General features: G+C 36.1%; 1 protein-coding gene across 1 annotated transcript; it reads right to left on the bottom strand.

Annotated features, from left to right (window-relative positions):
* Nucleotides 1–1,125: 1,125 nt before the first annotated feature.
* Nucleotides 1,126–23,482, bottom strand: LOC123547093 (alpha-L-iduronidase-like). The gene is made up of 16 exons (XM_045333900.2): nt 23,407–23,482; nt 19,867–20,017; nt 18,871–19,014; nt 17,679–17,872; nt 13,811–13,906; nt 13,373–13,566; nt 12,216–12,316; nt 11,604–11,682; nt 10,242–10,491; nt 9,320–9,407; nt 7,467–7,576; nt 5,768–5,889; nt 5,283–5,408; nt 4,247–4,323; nt 3,410–3,534; nt 1,126–2,279 (listed from the first exon to the last, which is right to left on the bottom strand). The coding sequence occupies exons 2-16, from the start codon at nt 20,004–20,006 to the stop codon at nt 2,173–2,175; spliced, it is 1,953 nt and encodes a 650-aa protein (XP_045189835.2). The 5' UTR covers nt 20,007–20,017; nt 23,407–23,482; the 3' UTR covers nt 1,126–2,172.
* Nucleotides 23,483–26,662: the final 3,180 nt, after the last annotated feature.

Genomic DNA, 26,662 nt, shown 5'->3' with positions numbered 1-26,662 from the left:
GTTTGATTAAAATTGATTGCTAAATGTGGTCTCTATCTTGTTCACAAGAAATTGTGAACGGACGACGGACGGACGACAGACAAAATGCAATCACATCCAAACCAAGTGTTTAGACTCTATTAGTCGCCTCCATAGGGTCATGCAATGGTAAATCAGTGGTTCCAAACCTTATTTGGGTGCAGAATTCTTCATATGAGGAAGTCATCCAGCTGGCTAACGAAAGACAAGCGGTTCTGACCTGGCGCCCTGTGGGTTTTTTCACCACACTCATAAGATCCCGTCAGTGTGAGGTTAAACCCACAAAAACTACACAAACAAAAAAGATGTATAACAAGATTAGGATTATCTCGATGTTTTACAAGAGGGACAACCAAGAAACTAGATGCCCACTGGCAACATGTCGAGCCCGCCAGTTGTCAAAAGGACTAACAGCACCAAGTTTTAACCTAAGACCTCTAAGTATGACCTTGACCTTTGAGGTAGGGGTCTGGGAGTTGCACGCGACACTGTCTCATTGAGGCAAACATTTATGCCAAATAAAAAAATTGCTTTTTTCATGGCAAAGTTACAGCCCTGACAAGCATGTGACCTTGACCTTTGAGATAGGGACCAGAGTCTTGTGCACAACACTCCGTCTCATAGAGGTGAACATTTATGCCAAAGGAAAAGATTGATCCATACTTATCAAAGTTATGGCCTGGACAAGCTCTAGACTGACCTTTGACCCCTAACTGTGACCTTGACCTTTGAGATAGGAACCCGAGGTTTGAACACGACACTCCGTCTCATTGTGTTAAATATTTATGCAAAATATAAATAACATTCCTTAATGCATGTCAAAATTATGGGCCACGCAAGATCTGACATGACCTTTGACCTCCAACTGTGACCTTGACCTTTGAGATAGGAACCTGGGGTTTGTGCAAGACACTCTGTCTCACTGAGGTTAACAATCAGGCCAAATATAAACAAGATTGCTCCATGCATGTCAAATTTTGTCCAGACGGATGCACGCACATACACCAAACAGCCATTTGGACAACTATGTCTTCGATTCCTCAAGCGGGCTCAATAAACACTGCTGTTCATATAGAGATGCAGAATATTATTACAGTAAACCAGGAAGAATTTTTTTAATTTTATTAGCAAAATTAGAATTTATATAATATAAAGTATCTAAAGTTTATTAGCAAAATTAGAACTTACATAGTATATACATATATTGCACATCTAATATTTTATCACAGAATATCACGAATATGCAGCACCAAGGAAAATTCTCAAAAACAGATATACAGTCAAAACATAAGGTACATACCTGGTAATTATTATCATTTCTTTAAGTAAAACAGCAGTAAAATAGTCAATTATTAAATTGAATGCAGTATTAATTTCTGGTATACACAAGAAGTGTTTATTCATTTATCCAGTTAGGCTAGTTGATTTTTATAATTTTGCTTCTCACATGAATAAGTTCAAGCACTAAGTGTAAATCTAGGTTACAAATGAGCCGCGCCATGAGAAAACCATCATAGTGGCTTTGCGACCAAGATGGATCCAGACCAGCCTGCGCATTCGCGCAGACTGGTCAGGATCCATGCTGTTCGCTAACAGTTTCTCTAATTCCAACAGGCTTTGAATGCGAACAGCACGGATCCTGACCAGACTGTGCAGATGCGCAGGCTGGTCTGGATCCATGCTGGTTGCAAAGCCACTATATTGGTTTTCTCATGGCACGGCTCAAATGATATTTTCTAATCTTTTAACAGAAACATATTTCATATCTGAGCTTCTTTTTTGCCGATTATTCCAAAAGCTTGTTGAACTCCATTGCAGTAAAATAGCCCTTACATTTCACAATGAAAACAATATCTTCAGGAGTTAGAGGTATGAACAATTAACTTGCATTTCAGTTCTGTCAGCTAGTGGTAACAAGAAATTTATCAGCCTATATTAAAACTATTGCTTTATGTATGCATGCTAGTGGCTATCGTCATAAACTAATGTTTTTCTGTTTCAGAAAAAATGTGTTTTCGGTCACTGACAGAATAGCCAACAAATTTCTAAATTCCATTGCATATCTGTACAGTAGGAATGCTATTCACCAAGAGTCTGGGTATTGTGTGGGCAAGGAGAACTTGCTGCATATCTGTACAGCAGGAATGCTATTCACTAAGAGTCTGGATATCGTGTGGGCAAGGAGAACTCACTGTAGTTTATGAAGTAATCAATTGCTCTAACTTTGTAAAATCCTACCACCTGATCATCTGGTGATATCCCTGAAAACAGATTTATAAAACATTTGCCAAAATATCTCAAAATGAATTTACCTATTTTAGTTTCATGTAACAAATTATATATACAATTCAAAATTTGATGAGGGGCACTTCTTTACATCATACAAAAACAAATAATATATCCATATGAACTTTCTATCACCTCAATTATTCAAACATTGAACCATATCAAATACCATGCCATTTTTGATAATCAAACAGAAAATACTGGAAGAGAATAGAGTGGACCTTATCAAATTTTGAGTGGCAGTATTTCTATGGCATTCGTTTTCCTTGCTGTTTGCTGTTCATTTATAAGGCTGGTTGTTTAATTTGTGTATAACAGAATGAAACAGCAGCAAATTAACATTACCCGTGTTCCTGGATTCTGCATCAGTACTTACAGGTTTACCATAAATGACAACTTCCTTGCATGAATCTGAGGTTGAGAAAGAATGACCAAACTGTCATGCAAAACACATATGCTTTGCATGGAGATCAGAGATGTGACCTTTCAATGCACGGTTTTGTGCTTTACCTTGTGTCACATTTCTCTCTTGAGCATTATGGACAAGTGTGAGCCATGGAATTAGTGAAGGGAGATACTGAATACTGTACAAGCAGAAATTTTTGCGAGGGTTTAATTTTTGCTATATTCGCAAGGCCCTTGTCGCAAAAATTAATCCTCGCGTAAATATTCACCATTAGTACAATTCAAATTCAAGCTGGATACCATTTTTACAACTTCATGAATATTAAACCTTGCGAACATACTTAAAATTTCAAATTTGCGAAATTCTGACCAAGCGAAAATATGTGCTTTTACAGTAATTACTTGGAATGTTCTAAGTAAACTGGGCAGACCACAATTTACTATGCACAAGAGCTGCTTCTAAGATGTCTATAAAGATCTAGTGCATTTTATATTTACACCTAGATCATATTGTTACAGTTTAGTTCCAAAAGCAAACATAAACATTCTTTTTTAAATATACAATATCCCTATTTTCTTTGTTGACTTGTGTGTAATGACCAGTTCACACACAGTGATTTGGAAGCCTGTAAATAAAAACAAAATATAAGTACTCCTCTACCTTTTAACAATTAGACCTATACACAATACAACAAAATACCTTTCTTAGGAGATGGAGTGTACACAAATGAGGTAGCTAATTTTCGTCTTTCTTCTGGCACAATGGAAATGTAAGATCCCTCGTCATCTGTTATGGAGTACTGAATATCATATGTGAGAACACACCTGAAATATGACACAAGATTAAAATATGACACCAAACTGAAACTATATCTAAATAATGACAAAAAAAATAAGATTCTACCTGAAATATGTCTCAAGATTAAAATATGATACTAAACTGAAACTATATCTAAATAATGCCATAAAAATGAGATTCTACCTAAAATATGACTCAAGATTAAAATATGACACCAAACTGAAAATATATCTAAATAATGACATAAAAATGAGATTCTACCTGAAATATGACATGAAGATTAAGAGTTTAATTATACATCTGAAATAAGACTGACAGTAAAGCTTAAATAGCTCTGAATGAATAACACTGACATATGAAATCAAACTGACAGACAACTGGAAGAGGTTCATGAAATCTGTACATCATAACTAAATATAATGTTTGAAGAACACTCAAACACTGACAATAACACCACAACAATACAGAGGTTTTATATTATATAATTGCAGATATATTTGACATAAACCCTTGGACGAGTCCTGACAAAAATTGATGCAAGTGACACATGTTGAGTTGTATATGCTAGCGTGCCTGCATATCATCAGAGTTTTCTCTGACTGCTATAATCTGCACATAATCCAAATGAGTGAACCAATGACATACTTGAAAGGAAAAAGAACACATTTTGTTCTAGAAAGAATATATTCTGTGAATAGATGAAAAAGGTAAATTTAGAAAACAATGAATCAATCTTACCTTGAGTTTACACAATTATCTGACCATGTTATTAGGACCTGACCAGCTGTTATATTGTAAACATTCACATTGTTAGGCTGAAACAATAGAAAAACTCACCAATTTAAGGCAACATTCTTTAACTAGGCTTAAACACGCCAGTTTAATTCAACATATGTTAACTATGCTTAAACACTTGGTTTAATGCAATGTATGTTAACTATGCTTAAAAACTATGCATAAACACACCATTTAATTCAACGTACGTTAACTATGCTTAAACATACCAGTTTAATGCAACATACGTTAATGATGCTTAAACACTCGGTTTAATGCAACGTATGTTAACTATGCTAAAAAACTATGCTTAAACACACCAGTTTAATTCAACATACATTAACTTTGTTTAAACATACCAGTTTAATGCAACATATGTTTACTATGCTTAAACCACAAGTTTAATGCAACATATGTTAACTATGTTTAAACACACCAGTTTAATACTGTAACAACATATGTTAACTATGCTTAAACACACCAGTTTAATGCAACATATGTTAAGTATGCTTAATGACAGAAGTCCATTTGCCTCCTTCCAAACATAGTGATCCACATGTAACTTACATTGAAAACTGTAGTTTCTTCACAGAAAATGAAACAGATTGAAAATTTACAGTTATTTCTAGTTGGTGCTTGTATTCATGCTAACAGAATGATATTGCATTAAAGTAATACACCAGTTAGCACTTGTCTGCAAATTGCACTACCAGGCTATCAACCAACCAACTCACTAAAACATTTGGCAGTCATCTCACTGCTAAAACTATGATATATGCATGCCAAGCTTCAAACTTATGACAACTTCTTCACTTAAATCAAAAGGATGGAACTCACACTCTATAAACTGTGTTCTGCTTACTGAGCTAACAGACTGAGCAAAAGTTATGAATGTTATGCATGTCAATGATTTTCAGACATATTTATGTGCCTAAAGAGAACAACACAGGAATACAGTGTTTTTCAAAATTTAACAAAAAAAACCAGCTTTAGCATGTACCTGGTCTGGTTGGTATGAAGGTTTAGAACATACATGTACTAACAGCACTGCTGGCTCCTGCAAGAAGAACTTTCCCAAGTATTGGTACCCGGTTTCCACAGTAATGTTAAACAATGCTTTAGCTCCCTGTAACAAGTAATATAACAAGTAATATACTTCGATCTCCATTTAGGAACTGAGAAAGATAATCATATCAAATAATTTCTGGTAAAGCTGATTTTACTGATTCATTTTACAGGTGGATCATGGGTTTTAAAATTGTCAACAGAACATTTAAAATTAAAGGTGATCTTCACTGTTGTCCTTGTATTCTATTAACCATTCAAATTATACATACTTCGTTCCAACTGCACCACAGGATACCTAGATATGTTCCTGTTTGTCAACTTTAACAGGACTTGGTAATACCTGTCTTCATTTACATTTTGATATAAAATGTTGTAAGTAGAGAAAGTGACCCTGTATTTATTTATTTTAAAAGTTACCTCTATTCCTCTCATTAAAGTCATCTGTTCTAAAGTTGGGTAATCGGGCTTTCCATACTGTTCCCAGATGGCATATGGGTTACCAAAGGTATTGTCCAGTATCCAACTGACCAATACCATCTCTATAATAGAAACAAAAAAGCAAAGTCAGTGAAGTTATATCCCCCGCTGAATAAGATGTTTAGTGTTATGCAACTTAAATTTTGGTAATTACCAGCTTCAAAAAAGTACACTAGTTTTCAAGCATATAATAAAGTAGCCAGAAGTAATTTGGTGAAGTGTACTTTGAGAGATACATGGAGGGGGAATTGATCCATAAAAATAGAGGAGTACTTTTAAGAGTCTCATGGATGTGATTTGATATCCAGTATATATACATGTATACAGCAGTACTGAAGCAATGTATACCTCAATAGTGACTTGGAGAGGGTTAACTATCCATATACTTATTTAGGGTGGACGGATAGCTCAGTGGTTTGCACACTGGCCTTCCAATCCTGAGGTCGGGGTTCGATCCCCGGCAGCTACTCGGGAATTTTCAGAAATGCTTTTCAGTGTTTCCCACCCAGCTAGAGGTGTACTGGTCAGGAACCCAGGCAATCCTTGCGTGTATCAGTGCTATACACTGGGCACGTTAAAGAACCAGGCTGTCTATTCGCAACGAGCTAGGCTAAGTTAGCCGGACAAGCCTGTATCTGATTTCTGATCTCTCTGTGGGGGCTTTGTCTCACTCTGTCCCTCTGGTCAGATCGCTCTGTGTCTGTACTAGTAGAGGATGATTTCGCGCCCTGTGTGGCTGCAGTTGCTGTAAAGCGCCTTTGAACGTGTTTATCATGAAAAGGGCGCTATATAAATCTGGTATAATAATTTATAAAGCATAGTATATATTGAGAGTACCTTGGAGGGGAACTGGAATCAATATACTTATAATAAAATAAAATATACATTGAGAGTGCCTTCGAAGAGGGATTTATATCCAATTACTTATATTAATAAGGCAAAGTATACATTTACTTGAGAGTACCTGGTAGGGTGAATGGTATCCGTATACTTATTGTATAAATAAAGCTAAATAAACATTGTGTGTTCCTGGTAGAGGGACTTGTAAAAATCATTGTTTGTTTTGGGTTTAATGCTGGTTTTCAACAGTATTTCAGTTAATGTCCGGTGAAGATCTATCCAAATATAGTGGTGTTCAGGCTACATGAATCTCTGTACTGACCTTTGCGCATCCCTCATTTTTGGGTCAGGCTCCATCTGTTGCTATCAAATTTGTAATCTCGTCAAGTGGCTCGTTATAGAGCAAAAACGCATTGGAGTCCTGGACCGACTCCGACGTATGCGCAAGGGCTTCTGCTTTTGGCTCATGCTGGTCGCAGAACCCATCTATTTTGGTTTGTTTTGGCTACGCTTTTAAAGTTTAGATGTAACAGCAGGCAGTTAACCTAACCAGTGTTCCAGGAATCTGTACCAGTACAAACCTGTTCTACGCAAGTAACTGCTAACTTTCCCACATGAATTAGAGTGGAGGAAGAATGATTACAGACACAATGTCTTTTATCAAATCATCATAGAGAATATACGCCCTGCCCAGGGATCGAACACACAGACCCAAGATCCATAGATTTGCGCTCTCCCTATTGAGCTAACTGGGCAGGCAGAACAAAAACAAAAACCAAGTGATCTAGCAAGAGTATACCTTGAGAAGCCCCAGACGGGGGGTTGATATCCATATACACATCAACATGTGTGCTGCCCTTCTGAGGTCCTGTGTCATTACTAAAGTAAATCAGGGATGCTATCTGCCAGCTGAAACATTCACAAGTAAAAGAAGAACTTTAACTTTTGCATATGTGACAAAACTGGTAGATACTGTGTCTTCAAACAGATGTGTGGGTAATATCTATTAGCCTAAATACATGCAACAATAATAATTGCAATAACTTATTTCAGTCATTAACCCTTATCATGCTATATTTCTATAATGAACTTGTCCATTTTTCAATTTGGACAGTACCATTAACTGTTTAAAGAGGTGCTTACCTAAAAGATACTGACTGAATAGCGAACAGTGTAGATCATGACCAGACTGCACGGATGTGCAGGGTGATCATGATCTACACTGGTCGCAAAGGCAGAATCAATCGTGCCCAGCAAGATAAGGGTTAACAAGAGGGCCATGAAGGCCCTGTATCCCTCACCTGACCTACTGACCTAAAGATCATAAAGATTAACATTCTGACCAAGTTTCATTAAGACATGGACATAAATGTGGCCTCAGGAGTGTTAACTAACTTTTCCTTTGATTTGACCCAGTGACCAATTTTTTGAACCAACATGACCCAGATTCGAACCTGACCTAAAGATCATCAAGATTAACATTCTGACTAAGTTTCATGAAGATACAGTCATAAATGTGGCCTCTAGAGTGTTAACAAGCTTTTTCCTTTGATTTGACCTAGTGACCTAGTTTTTCAACCCACCTGACCCAGATTTGAACAAGACCTATAGATCATCAAGATTAACATTCTGACTAAGTTTCATTAAGATATGGTCATAAATGTGGCCTCAGGAGTGTTAACTAACTTTTCCTTTGATTTGACCTGGTGACCTAGTTTTTGACCCCGCATGACCTAGACTTGAACTTGACCTAAAGATCATCAAGATTAACAATCTGACTAAGTTTCATAAAGATACAGTCATAAATGTGGCCTCTACAGTGTTAACAAGCTTTTCCTTTGATTTGACCTGGTGACCTAGTTTTTGACCCTACATGATCCAGATTCAAAATGGACCTTAAGATCATCAAGATTAACATTCTGACCAAGTTTCATGAAGATACAGTCATAAATGTGGCCTCTACAGTGTTAACAAGCTTTTCCTTTGATTTTACCTGGTGACCTAGTTTTTGACCCCAGATGACCCAATAGTGAAGTCGTCCAAGATTTTATTGAAGGTAACATTCTGACCAACTTTCATGAAGATTGGGCCAAAATTGTGACCTCTAGAGTGTTAACAAGCTTTTCCTTTGATTTGACCTGGTGACCTAGTTTTTGAGCCCTGATGCCCAAATATCGAACTTGTCCAAGATTTTATTGAGGGTAACATTCTGACCAAGTTTCATTAAGATTGGGCCAAAATTGTGACCTCTAGAGTGTTAACAAGCTTTTCCTTTGATTTGACCTGGTGACCTAGTTTTTGACCCCAGATGACCCAATATCAAACTTGTCCAAGATTTTATTGAGAGTAACATTTTGACCAAGTTTCATTAAGATTGGGCCAAAATTGTGACCTCTAGAGTGTTAACAGTCAAATTGTTGATGACGCCGCCGACGCCGACCGGGACGGACGATGGACACTGGGTGATCACAAAAGCTCACCTTTGAGCACTTCATGCTCAGATGAGCTAAAAATCCATGAATTTTCAATGGATCTGAAGCTTCAAACTTCATATTCCACTTAAGCCTTATTTATTTTCAGTTTAAACAAAGGCAGTATTAAAGCTTAAACCATTCAAGAAAAGAGAACAATCATTTGTATTTAATATTATACCTATCAGAAGTGCCTTTGAAAGCTGGGTTATGTACACTTGATAAAACCCCAAACTCTCCATCATCTGACACAAGCCTTCCACTATCATCTACACATATACAGAGAAATATATTAGAACAATTTACTTAAAATAATAAACAAGTTCCTACAATATCTGTATCATGCCTAGTTTAAAGCATACATTTGCAACAGTTTTAGGCATTACTGTAAAATCATTTAATTTCGTGGGCATGAAATTTCATGGTTTTGGTCAAAACGGCAATTTCGTGGGGATATGAATTCGTGGATTTCAACTTTTGAACATAAATTGAATGGGAATTCTACTTGTTCGTTGGGTTTAAATTTCGTGGATTGACTCAACCACGGAATCCACGAAAATTTGTCCCCCACGAATATTAATGATTTCATAGTATGTTTCAAAATTTTGGAATAAATGTATAATTATGTTCTGTTTTAAAAATGGTCACGAAGTAGATCAGAGATCTGCTAGAAGTAGATCAGAGATCTGCTCAAGGACCTCTTTCCTGACGGATTAAACAATAGTGCAGAAAAGATTTTGTGATGAATGCAAGGACAGAAAGACAACTCGATTAAATACAGTATGTCTTCCTAGAATTCTGGTGAGAGATATAATTATCTTACATAAAGGTGCTATAGAGTAAGTTCAGATTTTATACTTGTACAGAACTTATACATGTTAACTTATAAAACACATTTATAACCATTTTTAAATTTTCAAACCATGTGTATTTTCCTTTAGCAAGACATATCTATTCATCAAACAATTTTTAGCATATACTTAATATTGTATACACCGGTACTTTACAAACCTGCAGACCTTTAAAAAAAACATTAGTCTATAATATAATTTTATTTCTATGGACTCACTTGTGTAGTATCACATATAAAATAACAAATAAACCTGATATCGACGTCTGAATTTGCTTTTCTCCAAGAAGGGACAGTAAACCCATCACAGAAAACACAGGTTTCTGGAAGAAGTGTGTATGAGGTGGTTCTGTAGTATTTATCTGGAACCGTGCCAGCAATGTACGCTGGGTAAACTGATGTGGGTACCAGCTCAGGAAACCATTGTCGTTGCTTAGCAATGTGTAGTTCTTGATTTCTGGTGAAGGGTTGGATATAAAGTGATTCTGATGTTGAACAACTATCTAAAATGAAACAAGTACACAAAACATGCGTTCTTTTCAATAGAAATGACCGTAGCAATTCATAATGATATTGTTGAAAAATAAAAACAATGTTACTGCAAACAGGCAAATATGTTTAAGGTAATATTAGAAAAAAACTAAGCTACCATATTAAAAAATCAAATTTCAGGCCTTTCAGTTAAGTAATAAAAGTTAATAATCTAGACTAGCCAGTGTAAATACAACATCAAGATCTATAAATTCCGATATATTTGTAACCGACAAATTCTGCTTTAAATTCTATCTTAATGTAAATCCAGGTAACTCTTGATTTGTTGACTTTCAAGTTATATTGACAATATTTTTGGACATATGGCAATTTCCAAGCATAATTTGTTCAAATCATTCTAAATTACCATTACATTTAATTTATATCAACAATGCGGCTTACAAGCAGAGTGAAGCAATGCTTCTTTGGATCATTAATATTTCAGGCTTTTCTTCAGAATTGTCACTAATAGCAAACTTTCTATAACAAGTGACTGAGTATTGCAGTGGCAATACAGAAGTCCCCTACCAGTGGAAAACGTTCAATAGTGACCCTGACCTTTGACTGACAAGCATAGGTTATGTGTTTGACACACATGTCATCATGGGGACCATTTCTGTGTAACACTAAGATAATACATCAATGCATATAAAAGTTATGAAGTGGAATCAATTTTTACCTGACAACTTTGACCTAAAAGCATAAGTCATGTACGTGCATAATCTATATACTGCCCTCTATTCATAAACCAAGCTTGAATTCTTTTTGAGTAATTGCAGGATCCAGATTTGTGGACGGACAGACAGACACATACTGCCCTCTACTCACATACCAAGCTTGAATTCTTTTTGAGTAATTACAGGATCCAGATTTGTGGACAGACAGACAGACAGACAGACAGACAGACAGATGGACGGAGGGCATTCCTATAGTTCCCTCCGTTGTTACCAGTAGGGGACTAATTATATTGTAACTGATTCTGTTTAATTATATTGTATCTGATCACCTATTTTCCATATATTGCGAATTATATTGTGACTGATAGCTAATTCTCCATATAATGTAAATGACAGTTAGAAAATACCTTAGCAACCATAGCAGCATATGTAGAGTCAGCTCTCCATTGCTCGTCTTTGGACCAACCTACAAGTGGGTCAGCTTCACTGAAAAATAAGTTTGCTTGAAGCTATAAAAAATACCATCACACAATAGTCAGTAAAACATCTAAACAAAGTTTTCCTTAAGAAATATTGCAATACTTTGCTAAAATCACAAGACTTGCTAAATGTTAAAATAAATGTTGATAAATAGCTACACATAACTAATGTTTTCTGTTTATACATGCAATGACTTTAAAATTGTAAAAACTGTATTGTACTGTATTGGTATTGTATTGGTACAGTACAGTATTGGTATTGGTACTGGTACTGGTACTGTATCGTATCATAACGTATTGGATCATATAGTACCTTATTTTATGGCATGGCATTGCATAGCATCACATGGCATTGCTTTGCAATATACTAAATACCAGGTAAGCTGAACTTGATACAGCAGCTAAAATGTACCTAATTATACTTTCGCACTGGAGAAATCGTAACATTGCCTTTCTTTAGTTTGTTTCTTGTAATTTTAAACACGTTAGATCTGATGTAATCCTTGTCAGTTGATGGAATAATATAAAAATTATACCTACTCATTGTAAAATGGTTTGTTAGCCAATGAGGGATATTTCTTTGAAATATTTTTCATCAAAGATATTTCATCATTCAGTATTATGTCCGATGATCCACTTCCCTGTTGTATCAAAAAAGAAAGAGATTACTATTAGACGTCTGTTTTTGAAGAAAGCAAGTATATCAATTTAAAAGCTTCATTTAAACTGGAAGGTGTACAGAGAGATGTATTAGAAGGCAGACAACTTAAAACTCTAAAATGAAATGTCTCTTGGTAAAAAAGCTGAGGAGCAAACATCTGAGCTCACTGTGTATATCATCTCATCATGGTTAACAATGAAAATCATTATTATTATTATTATACCAGATTTATATAGCGGCCTTTTCATGATAAACAAGTTCAAAGGTGCTTTACATATAGCAAACGCAGCCACACAGGGCACAAATTTCATCCTCTACTAGTACAGACACAGAGCAATCTGACCAGAGGGACAGAGGGAGATAAAGCCCCCAGAACAGATAGACAGAAATCCTTTTTAGATACAGACTTGTCCGACTAACTTAGCCTAGCTCTTTGCGAATAGACAGTCTGGTTCTTTATAGCTGTATAGCACCGATACACACGAAGCCGTCTTTCCTGGGAAGAAACAGTACAGGCCTCTAATCATTCAAAGGGTTTAAAAGATAAAGAAAGGAAATGATTTTATGACTGACATAGAGACTGACATAGAGATAACTGGAGCAGAAACAATATGCCTCCACCACAAAATGTTTGGGAATGAACTTCCATCTTGGTATCTACTACAAAAACATCCAGAATGGTTGAATAGTGAAATCTAAATCAAAGTCAATATACAGAAATAATGTCCTGTAACAAATTACAGGTTAATAAAAAATTACTACAAAATTGACTTTGTAACTTTTACAATTGTTACATAATTTATATAGTCAAACTTCCTCGAGAGACCATGTATATTAAATGACCACTTGCATTATGAGACCATTTTTTCAGTTCCTCTTTATGATATTAAGAGACCATTTGTGTTAATTGACAACTTTTTGCCCTTTTCTAGGTTGTCTCTTCAAATAAGTTGTACTAAAATATTAGCAGGTAAAAACTAATTGGCATTTTCATTTTCATCTATTTTGCTCAAAAGATCAACTGAAATAATCTTACCTTTTTATGATAGGCCAAGAAATCAATTCTGACGCCTCTTTCTCCAGTAAAATAATTGATCCCATTTACAACATGATCAAGAAGTGCGTCCGAGTATAAGGACCTTCGGCATCCATCACCAGGGCCTCCCAACCTCAGCTGATCTGATACAGCTTTCAGTCCTTCTGAGCAGGCGTCATAGTAATTGAGAAAACCTGAGACAAAAATTAGAAAAAAAATATTGTCAAAGAAATCTCTATGTATACATGTATATAGGAACACAGCACCCCTGTTTCCTCTTGTGTTAAAAAACTGGGTTTAAATCCAGATTTAAAAATATTAATTTGAGCTTAAATTCAAAAGGAACTGATTCAAAATAAAACATTTATCACTGTATCTAAATATGTTGTCATCACTCGAAATAATATAAAATCTATTTATATCTTTAGCTGTTCATACCTTGAACTGTCATATTCAAGGCATCGAAGTCATGACAGTCAGGTTCATTCCAGGTTTCAAAATTCCAGTCAACCACATAACCTAGTCCATATTGATCTGAAATAGGAACAAAATCAGTCCATCATACATGATACATAACAGAACAAGAGCTGTCTCCATAGGATGACACATGCCCCCGATGGCACTTTGAATGAATAGTTATGGCCGAAGTTAGATTTTAGGACCTTTGACCTACGGAGCTGGGTCTTGCGCGCGACACGTCGTCTTACTGTGTCACACATTCATGCGTAGTTATTTTAAAATCCATGCATGAATGACAATGATATGGACCGGACACGCCCATCAATGCACTATCCTTTAACGTCTAAGTGTGACCTTGACCTTTGAGCTACAGACCTGGGTCTTGCGAGCGACACGTCGCCTTACTGTGGTACACATTCATGCCAAGTTATTTGAAAATCCATCCATCGATGACAAAGATATGGACCGGACACGCCCAACAATGCACTATCCTTTAACGTCTAAGTGTGACCTTGACCTTTGAGCTACGGACCTGGGTCTTGCGCACGACACGTCGTCTTACTGTGGTACACAATCATGCCAAGTTATTTGAAAATACATCCATCGATGACAAAAATATGGACCGAACACGAAATTGCGGACCGACTGACAGACCGACAGACTGACAGACCGACAGACGGTTCAAAAACTATATGCCTCCCTTTGGGGGCATAATAAAAATTACAGTTCATCACATAACCTAGTCTGTATTTATCTGTAATTGAACAAAAGTTGCACACATCACCTACATGTAGTCCATACTGATCTGTAACAGAACAAAATTTTCAGTCCATAACATTAATTAGTCAAAAAGTTTAGATCCATCATGCAAATCTGTGAAGAAAGAAAAGATCAAGTTCATCACATCATCTGGTTTACACTGATCTTTAATATAACAAATCAAGTCAATCAAATTACCTAGTAGTTAATATTTCCATACTATCATCTTTGTAAGAGAATACAGAAGTACTTGCGCATACTAACGACAAGAAATCAAAATATATTTAAAAAATACATTTATCATTTACACTACATTGTACTAAGGTCCTATTCATCCAGCATCATAAAACTTATCTTTAATGAACAACAATTCCACCTATTTTAGAATCTTTTTCATACTGATCAGTAAGAGAATGTAACAAACAAGAGGACCATGATGGTCCTGAATCGCTCACCTATCCCCACATGACCCAGTGTTGAACTGAGTATGACATCGTTATTTCTATTATTTGACATAGTGACCTAGTTTTTGAGCACATGTGACCTAGATATCATCAAGATAAAAAATTCTGACCAATTTTCATGAAGATCCATTGAAAAATATGACCTCTAGAGAGGTCACAAGGTTTTTCTATTATTTGACCTAATGACCTAGTTTTTGAAGGCACGTGACCTACTTTTGAACTTGACCTAGATATCATCAAGATGAACAGTCTCACCAATTTTCATGAAATATCTCATGAAAAATATGGCCTCTAGAGGTCACAAGGTTTTTCTATTTTTCGACCTACTGACCTAGTTTTTGACCGCACATGACTTAGTTACGAACATGACCTAGATATCATCAAGATGAACATTCTGATCAATTTTCATGAAGATCTCTTGAAAAATATGGCCTCTAGAGAGGTCACAAGGTTTTTCTATTTTTAGATCTACTGACCTAGTTATTGACCGCACGTGACCCAGTTTCGATCTAGACCTAGATGTCATCAAGGTGAACATTCTCACCAATTTTTATAAAGATCCCATGAAAAATATGGCCTCTAGAAAGGTCACAAAGTTTTTCTATTTTCAGACCTACTGACCTAGTTTTTGACCGCACGTGACCCAGTTTCAAACTTAACCTAGATATCACCAAGGTGAACATTCTGACCAATTTTCATGAAGATCCATTGAGAAATATGGCCTCTAGAGACGTCACAAGATTTTTCTATTTTTAGACCTACTGACCTAGTTTTTGACCACACCTGACCCAGTTTCAACCTGACCTAGATATCATCAAGGTGAACATTCTGACCAATTTTCATGAAGATCCATTGAGAAATATGGCCTCTAGAGACGTCACAAGATTTTTCTATTTTTAGACCTACTGACCTAGTTTTTGACCGCACCTGACCCAGTTTCGAACCTGACCTAGATATCATCAAGATGAACATTCTGACCAATTTTCATGAAGATCTCTTGAAAAATATGGCCTCTAGAGAGGTCACAAGGTTTTTCTATTTTTAGATCTACTGACCTAGTTATTGACCGCACGTGACCCAGTTTCGATCTAGACCTAGATGTCATCAAGGTGAACATTCTCACCAACTTTTAAAAAGATCCCATGAAAAATATGGCCTCTAGAAAGGTCACAAAGTTTTTCTATTTTCAGACCTACTGACCTAGTTTTTGACCGCACTTGACCCAGTTTCAAACTTAACCTAGATATCATCAAGGTGAACATTCTCACCAACTTTCATGAAGATCCATTGAGAAATATGGCCTCTAGAGAGGTCACAAGGTTTTTCTACTTTTAGACCTACTGACCTAGTTTTTGACCCATGTGACCCATTTTCAAACTTGACCTAGATATCATCAAGGTGAACATTCTCACCAATTTTCATGAAGATCCATTGAGAAATATGGCTTCTAGAGAGGTCACAAGGTTTTTCTATTTTTAGACCTACTGACCTAGTTTTTGACCCCATGTGACCCATTTTCGAACTTGACCTAGATATCATCAAGGTGAACAGTCTCACCAATTTTCATGAAGATCCATTGAGAAATATGGCCTCTAGAGAGGTCACAAGGTTTTTCTATTTTTAGATCTACTGACCTATTTTTGACCCCACGTGACCCAGTTTCGAACTTGACCTAGATATCATCAAGGTAAACATTCTGACCAATTTTCATTAAGATCTCATGTAAAATATGGCCTCTAGAGAGGTCACAAGGTTTTTCTATTTTTAGACCTACTGACCTAGTTTTTGACCGCATATGACCCAGTTTCGAACTTGACCTAGATATTATCAAGATGAACATTCTGACCAACTTTCATAAAGATCCCATGAAAAATGTGACCTCTAGAGTGGTCACAAGCAAAAGTTTACGCACGCACGGACGGATGGACGGACGGACGACGGACGCCACGCGATCACAAAAGCTCACCTTGTCACTTTGTGACAGGTGAGCTAAAAATCTCAAACATCTTACCCTGCTAAATTTCTATAATGAACTTGTCCATCTTTCAGTTTGGACAGTACCATTAACTGTTAAAAGGGGTGCTTACCAAAAAGATACTGACTGAATGGCGAAAAGTGTAGATCTTGATCAGACTGCACAGATGTGCAGGCTGATCATAATCTACACTGGTCGCAAAGGCAGGTTCAATCGTGTCCAGCATGAGATGGTTAAATAGCAAAAATCCTGCAACTTGAAGTGTATATATCAAAAACCCTGACAAGCTAGTCATAGAGAAAACAAATAATGTGAAGGAAACCACATTTGTTTGAAACTATAATTTAAAGACTTTCTTATCAAAATTACAAGGACCTCTGAGACCTTGATGTCTAAAATATTCTGGTTCATTTCGCTGGTTTGATATGGAATGAGTACCCTTTACACATTTTGATATATTTAGTGACTATTTCAGAGAGAAATATCTGTCCAATATCAAAATCTGACCCTTGATTTTTGTTTGTCCAACAAGGAGTTTTATTTATAAAGTATTTCTGATTATCCCATGGCAAGGGTAAGCCTTGAAGAGGAAAAGGTAAATAAAATTGTTCTTGCAAATGTAACTGTACATGAATTAAAATCCCCATACCTACATATCTCTGGGCTGTCTTAGTAACCAGATCTTTCCAGTTCATCACCAAGGATTTCTCCTCAAAGTTTGTGAATATGTTTGACGGATTACCCATCAGCTCAAAGCCTGGTTTGAGTCCATTCTGGTACAGCAGGTCCATCATATTGTCCAGTAAAGTAAAATTATACACATGTGGTTTAAATGGCTCGTTACTGTAAAAGAGATAAAGTGCCATATACTTCAAAGAGATGTCGGTTAAATGTTGGACAAAACTGAATAGACACCAGGATCCAAAAACACTATCAACATAGAGTCCAAGTTTATTCAAAAGGCTTGTTAAAAAAAAACCTGATGCCTTTAAAGCAATAATTATTCATTATTTCAGGCAGGCAACTGGGCAGAAACACCAATCTTCAACAGGCAAAACAGATGGCTTCCTCATATGACAATACAAGCAGGGCTCAAACCCAGAGATGTGTGGGGCAGGTGATTAGTATCTTCACCATTTGACCATACCCCAAATCTTGTAGCCTTGGACTAATTGATTGATGTGACTTTCCAAAACCCGAAATTTAAATATGCAAATAAATAATGTAAATTATGTCTGGCTGGGCCAGGGAGCAACCTAATACATCTTAATGCTTGGCACGGAATGTAAACTACATGTATGCTCTACTTGGTCAACAAGCATTCTATTATCAACATTGCCAGACTAGACCTGTTAAGTTTGCCGGGTTTGGCCACCAAACAGCCACCTAATGTAACCATGTCAACTATGCATAACCAGGTGAACTAACCAACTACTTTCAACTAAGCATGGCTAGGTTAACTGGCCATCTAATTGAAACAATGTATGGCTATGTCGACTAACCATCTAATATAAACTATACATCACTAGGCAAGCTATCCACATAATGTTAACAATGCATACATGTAGTTAGGCCAACTAGCCATCTGATGTCAACTATGTATGGCTAAGCTAATTAGCCAATGTCTACTATATCTGACTAGACCAGCTTGCCATTTAATGTAAATTTAATGTAAACTACATGTATTTTTGACTTGGTCAGCTATTCATATGTTGTCAACCATATTTGACACGATTAATTAGCCATTTAACATCAACTATTTTTGACTAGGCCCACTAGCCATCTAATGTCAACATGGACTAACTTGACCAAATCGCTTGTAAAAAAATGTTTTTACAAACCTGATGACTGTCACAAGATCAAACAGCCAGTGGATTCGCACTTGTTTGATACCACCATGAGGTACTGTACCAATCAGTGCCAAGTTCTGTGTCATATCATTGCTGAGATCAAACTTGTATGCATCCTGATGTGGAAGTGGAGGGCTGCAAAAACATAGGCTGCAGGTGCAATATAGCATGTTAAATGTCTCTCAACAACATAACAACAGAATAAACATTCAAAATGTGATATTAACATTGCATGTGATCATTTTGCAACAATAAATCTATATAATGGCTGTTTCTTAGTGTTTTCTAATGAACCTGTATGGTTATTCTAAGCATTGCACACAGGCAGAACATTTCAATGGTTGCAATGCTTATTGGCTACATCTGTTTACCTATGTAAGTAACGTCATATAAATATGCACATTTCACCAGATGTTACCCATGGACAACGTGCCCCGTGATATCAGGTTATTTAGGCTATTTGCTATTACAATAGCCTATATTAGTTGAATATTTTGTCCAACATAATAGATTAGTTCAAGCAATGTAAAAAAAGTATAAACAGGGTATAAGTGGAACACACGAAACAAAGCGGGTTGAGTTTAAGATTCTTTATTATGTACCGACGTTTCGGCTATGCAATAGCCTTCATCAATGTTTAAATAAAAGGGCAAACAAACTTTAAATGTATTTATAAGGCCTGGGGTTAAAAAAAAGAAAAGCCTGAAAATCTACTTTCTAAAGACTAAAATGTCCTTTTTAAATAAAGTTATGTCTACGGCAAATTCTAGCTTCCAAAGCCTGAAATCAGGATCAGTCCTGAAAAATTCCAGGCCTCATATACTTCAATGTTTGGGAATTTCCATTTCGGTATTAAAGAATATTATATAACTCAAAAGCAAAAATATTTCTCGAAATTTATAAGAAATATGATATTATATGTTTATAAAAATCCCTAAAACAAGACAAAAATCTGAGATAGGAAATAACTTCAATGATCATTTTTACCAAAATCCAGTTGATTTCCAAAAGTGTTTGAGTTCTCCCACTGGCACAGAGGAGTTGACCACTATCTTCATGCCTGTCACAGGCTGTACCCACCGTACCATGAGCAGACTACTCACTAAGGTGGTTAGTATAAAATGCATGTTGTTTTACTCTGAAAAAACAACAACAACAACACACTGTAAAATAAGGTATTTTCACAAGGTACTGACCTCCAGATCATACAACAACAAAAAAGAAGAAAGTTTTTACATATGAGAAAATTGTTGCTATATTTCTTAAGGCCTTGAAACTTAGTAACTGCCAGATTATATGTTATGAAATCACATAAGAGTTGTAGTTGTTTTTACTTATTTTTCCATTCAAAATTGAAACCAATAATAATGATTTATTCTCATTCGAAGTTTTGACGGTTAGACTGCCCGTCACAAATTTATATAAAACAATCTGACCGTCAAATTATTTTGACTAAAAAAACTCTATATCAAAATTTTCTATCAAAAATCCTGAATTTTGTACTGATACATACGCAAGTGACACGACAAACTAATATCTAGACAAAAAGCGTTAAGAAGCTAGCATTTCAGTTTTTGCGCCCATACCAAGAGCATGCAAAGGTTATCTTGATGCGGTTACAATAAAATAATTGCAAGATTGCTACTCCCTACTGATTTTTCAGTCCAATTTATTTAATGATTTTAATCGCGAGAAAATTAAACTACAGTAAAACACCGCTCGCTCGAGGTCGCAAGGGGATGAGCAAAATGCTCGAGTTATCCATGGTTTCGAGCGACCCAAATATTGACCATCATACAAAGAAAACTAAAGTGTCATCGGTACCGTTTGCAGAGTAAACGGTGATGCTTAATAATAACAAACTTGTAACATTTGCAAAAACAAACGTATTACAAACGTTATCTATTGATAGATGTCTCAATATGTAATTTGTAAATGATACATGTGAAGAAACAACTAAGACTTTTTTATTCATCAACAAGTGCATATCATAATTATCGTCTCAATTTTATGAAAAGACTATATTATTTCCTTCATTTGCAAGCAAACAACTGCTGATTAAAATACTAAGATCTCATAACTATCTTCTCGATCCCGCAGAAAAGATGCTTTAAGTAATCAGTAATTGATCAATATTTAATCAATAAAACTTTTCTTTAAGCTTTTATTAATAATTAATCTCATCATAAGATCCAATATACCGACAAACAAACATTTAAGATAGTCTGGGAATAGACTACGCAATTCTCACGGTGTGTGAAAATGTTTAATTAATTAACTGATACAATCTGACCACCGAAGGTGTGAAACATTTTGACACCTCTGCTCGAGTTAGCCAGAAGCAACAAAGAGTAAATTAATACACAGGGACCAGGTGTCATGCTCGAGCGATCGAGTTATCGATGCTGGACCCAGCCATGGTAATATCACATAGAAAATAGAAGGAAATCGGCCGGGACCACAAGAATTGCTCGAGCGAGCCCGGGTGCTCGAGTCATCGATGCTCGAGCGAGCGGTGTTTCACTGTATACACTGCATTGTAACAGATATGACCACCATTTATTGACAAATCTGTTGATATTACGTTACCACATCTTCTAGTACAAATAATATACTGTATTAAGAAATGATTTTTTTCGGCATTCATGCAAAATGAACGATAGAATAGGATCGGCAAACCTGATTCATGTTTAATTTGCTCATCCTATTCTGTCGTTCATTTTGCATGAACATCAAAAAAAGAAGTTTCATTTCTGAATGACCTCCCACAAAACGTCAGTTCCAAAGTCCATCTGTTTGCAGATGACACGGCAATATGTCTAACTCTGTCATCTGCAGACCAATCTGTCACTCTCCAAAATGACCTAAAACTTCTAGAAAAGTGGGAGTTGGAGTAGGATATGGAGTTCAACCCCTCCAAGTGTCAAGTGATCCATGCCACTAGAAGGAAACATCCTATCCCTACCCAGTATTACCTACATGGAATCCAACTCGAATCGGTCAGCTCAGCTAAATATCTAGGCATGGATATCTCAAATGACCTATCATGGGACAATCACATACACAGGTCAACCAAGAAAGCTAACCAAACCCTAGGGTTCTTACTAAGAAACATTAACATTAATCCCAACCCATTAAGACCAATGCTTACCAGACTCTAGTCCGACCCCAGCTCGAACATGCCTCCGAGGTATGGCCGCCCCACACCCAAACTCAAATTGACCAAACTGAAAGCATCCAAAGGAAAGCCCCCGTTGGATCAAGACCAACTACGGCCGTACTTCCAGTGTAACAGATATGCTACACACCCTAAACCTTCGTCGACTGGATTTAAGGCGTATAGATTCTAGGTTATCACTCTTTATAAGATTCATCATGATCTGGTTGCTATCCCAGTCGTAGATTACCTGACCCCAATGACCCGATGTGTCCGCTATGGCCATTCCCTATGTTATAGATTAATTACTCATTCCCTATGTCATAGATTAATTACTGCAACCACTGACTATTACAAGTTTTCTTATTTTCCAAGAACATTGTACCATTGGAACCAACTTCCCCCCAGTGTCGCCCACCTCCCTACCCTAGAGCAGTTCATTGCTGCAGGTTGCAGCCTTGAACATGCCTCGCCCTAGTTATCCTGCAAACTTATGTTTTAACCTTTTTATATCACCAAAGTTATTTTTAGTTTCTTCCACTCTAAATTTTTATCACTATATTCTTTCTCTTTAGACTTTTTGATTTTGATGCGCAAAATGTCTACATTCCCGCAAGGGGTTTGACGTCAACGGAAGATAGATAGATATCTACATCATAAAATTTCCTTTCCATTTTGTAAACAAGATTATATTATAAATTTCACATATTTTGTTGCATTTAGTATCAAAATCAACGTCCCAGCCATTCTGTTTACCAGACGGAACAACTGCGACGTCATCTCAGGAACGTTCTCCCCGACTATACGAGGACGTCATCAAAACAAGAGGCCCGTTATCTCTATGGAGCATTGACGTATCTTTCGCCCCTTTCCTTATATAATTTTGGTATTCATACGAAATGAACGTCATAATTTAAATTTCCATGGAAAAGTATAGGGCAAATGCAAATATCTCAAGATGAATCTTGTTATATTTTTTTGACTGGTCGATATCCCCCTCTGAGGGAGACAACGTAAAATATCAGAATGTAAAATTGGTCTACCCGAGGTCTCATTATTTAGACTACACGTCTTCCTGCAGGGTTGGTGAGAGCCAGCTGGTACTGGCTTCTGAAACCCACTTGTGATTGAATTGTGATTCCTGATGTTAATAAATTTTGTCTAATGTGAAGCGTTCATTTGTCCACAGTTGGTCTGTTCTTATTTTTAAAAATGTTTACACTTACATATTCAATAACCAGATTACAGTACCGTCTTGAAAAGCCCTAGAATGCAGACTGAAAAAGTTATTTGATCTGTCAGTGCTTTACATTAGTTATAGATGAAATCAACAATAAAATAGCAAAAGAAAACTAAATTAAAATACTCACATTTGATTGAAAAACGCAAATATGGAAGCTCTGTGTCCTATTTTGTCACATGAACAAGCGACCAAAGCAAATAAAAGGGAAGTAACTATCGAGATCTACCGATAATTTATCCGTCTCCCAGTAAATTCTCAAATACCTTAATCGATTCATATATTTTAAATCACCATTTTTTCCATTCTAACAAAAAAGCTAGATCTATTATCTTATGGTATCATTACAATATTTTTCACCGAATAGATTCACTGAATATCATCAGAAAGTTCTGAAATTCTTTATCTATCTGGATAATTTAATATTTAAAGATTAGAGCTCGATATAAGCTGGTCTCTGTTATAGGCCTACTCTGATAATTCATACACTTATTTATTTTACTGCTTATTATACTTTAGTGTTGATATTGTTTACCAAGATCTCATCGAGCAGGGATAGTCACACATATGAGACCCATTTAGCTTCCAATGTGGAACCTTAATTGGCTACTAGTCTTCTATGATTATAATTTTTTTTGTGTGTGTAAAACGGCAATTTTTTTTTTTATAAAAAACGAATCAAATATCAGCTGCACAGATGTACAAGAATCTTTTGTCATATTGAAAGATGCTTGAATATCTAAGCAAGTAACTTGCAAAATACACGTCTACGCTGAACATTGTGACTGGACATAAGCTCCACCATTTTCAATTTATTACAACATGTTTTACGTTCACAGTTTCATAACATATCCTTTCCATAGCCGTAACGTACTAAAACGTATTATAATTAGCCTCTGGTCGCCCTTTCACGCTTCCATAGAATCAATATTTTTAATACGAAATTAATTTTGAAAATATTTCTGAAATGCCAAGGTCTGCATCTCTCAAATACGGAAATATCTTACATCCACGTGATCAACTGACATCTTTAGACAACGTCAAAAAGGACCCTATGAATGATTTGACGAAGTTCAAAAAATCTCAATACATTGTATACCCGTTATGGAGTCCAGTGGGAATGGTGTTGTTTTTTTTTCCTAATGTAATAATCTTAATACATTGCAATATAGAAACAAATACTAAAATTACTAAAGCTTGTAATACCGTAACCAGTTCTCTCTTGCGACGAGCCGTATAAGGATTAGTTTTGTGAAGCAAAGAAACAATTAAGTCAGCACCAAATACATTTAATAGGTCATGTGTATTAACTATTGCAATGTCAAATTCTAATTTCTGACTGCATTGAGAACATCATCCTGTCCTTATCACTACACCGATTCCAAAGCGATACATCTCTTATTGTAATTCACAAGCTTAAAACACAAGAAGTAGAGCGACAAACACAAAGTATGCAGATCGCCGTTTCAACCGCGAATAAAGTTTGTCTTGCGTTTCTCTGCATGGAAAATTTATTCACCGTCAGTATCTTTTTTCTGAAAGGGATATATAGATCTTGCGCAATAAAGTTCTACGAATGAGTGAAATTCTGGAAAGTAAACCAAAAAACCCTGTGTTAAAATGCTACGCTTATTAATAAAAAGCAGCATATCTTAGTGGTATATCACCCGTATAAAGAAAGTCATGATATCGTTAGATGCAAGATTTAGTAATTTGTTCATTACCAATAATGTTGACTAACAGTATGAGCGCACGTGGAATGTTCTGTTCTATAGTAAATATCAATGTATGCAATGTACGTCGAAAAAATCTGTTAACTGGGCTCCTGAACAGTGTAACGACAACAAGCCTCTACGACTTCTACAAACAAACCAGTTTTATGATCAGGGTGTCATTGTAAAACTAAAGTGACGACCTTTCCACCAGTATATTACATTTGGCATTTGAGTACAGATAAGTGATAGTAAAACGGCAACAAAATTTGATAAAAAACGAATCAAATGTCAGTTGGACAGATGTGCAAGAATCTTCTGTCGTATTGAAAGATGCTTGAATATCTAAGCAAGTAACTTGCAAAGTACATGTCTACGCTGAACATTGTGACTCAACATAAGCTCCACCATTTCCATTTACACAATGTATTACATTCACATTTTCATAGCATATCCTTTCCATAGCCGTAACGTACTAAAACGTATTATCCTCTGGTCGCCCTTTCACGCTTCCATAGAATCAACATTTATCACACGAAATTCGTTTTGAAAATATTTCTGAAATGCCTAGGTCTGCAGCTCTCAAATGCGGAAATATCTCACATCCGAGGCTTAAACTGACATCTTTAGACAACGTCAAAAAATGGACCCTATGAACGATTTGACGAAGTTCAAAATATCTCCATACATTGTATTCCCGTTATAGACCCCAGTGGGAATTGTGTTGTTTTTTTCCGAGTGCCAATAATAATCTTAATACATTGCAATATAGAAACAAATACTAAAATTACTAAGGCTTGTAATACCGTAACCAGTTCTCTCTTGCGACGAGCCTAATAAGGATGAGTTTTGTGACGCAAAGAAACAATTCAGTCAGCACCAAATGTATTTAATAGGTCATGTGTATTAACTTTTGCAATGTCGAATTTTAATTTCTGACTAAATTGAGATCATCACCCAGTCCTTATCACTGCACCGATTCCAAAGCGATACATCTCTTATTGTTATTCACAAGCTTAAAACACACGACGTAGAGCGACAAACACTAAGTATGCAGATCGCCGTTTCAACTGCGAATAAAGTTTGTCTTGCGTTTCTCTGCATGGGAAATTGATTCACCGTCAGTTTCTTTTTTCGGAAAGGGATATATAGATCTTGCGCAATAAAGTTCTACGAATGAGTGAAATTCTGGAAAGTAAACCAAAAAACCCTGTGTTAAAATGCTACGCTTATTGATAAAAAGCAGCATATCTTAGTGGTATATCACCCGTATAAAGAAAGTCATAATATCGTTAGATGCAAGATTTAGTAATTTGTTCATTACCAATAATGTTGACTAACAGTATGAGCGCACGTGGAATGTTCTGTTCTATAGTAAATACCAATGTATGCAATGTACGTCGAAAAAATCTGTTAACTGGGCTCATGAACAGTGTAACGACAACAAGCCCCTACGACTTCTACAAACAAACCAGTTTTATGATCAGGGTGTCATTGTAAAACTAAAGTGACGACCTTTCCACCAGTATATTACATTTGGCATTTGAGTACAGATAAGTGATAGTAAAACGGCAACAAAATTTGATAAAAAACGAATCAAATGTCAGTTGGACAGATGTGCAAGAATCTTCTGTCATATTGAAAGATGCTTGAATATCTAAGCAAGTAACTTGC

Source organism: Mercenaria mercenaria, chromosome 9, assembly GCF_021730395.1.
Source record: "Mercenaria mercenaria strain notata chromosome 9, MADL_Memer_1, whole genome shotgun sequence".
Taxonomy (NCBI): domain Eukaryota; kingdom Metazoa; phylum Mollusca; class Bivalvia; order Venerida; family Veneridae; genus Mercenaria; species Mercenaria mercenaria.
Note: the sequence above shows the minus strand (reverse complement) of the source record. Positions and strands in the feature narration are given on the sequence as shown.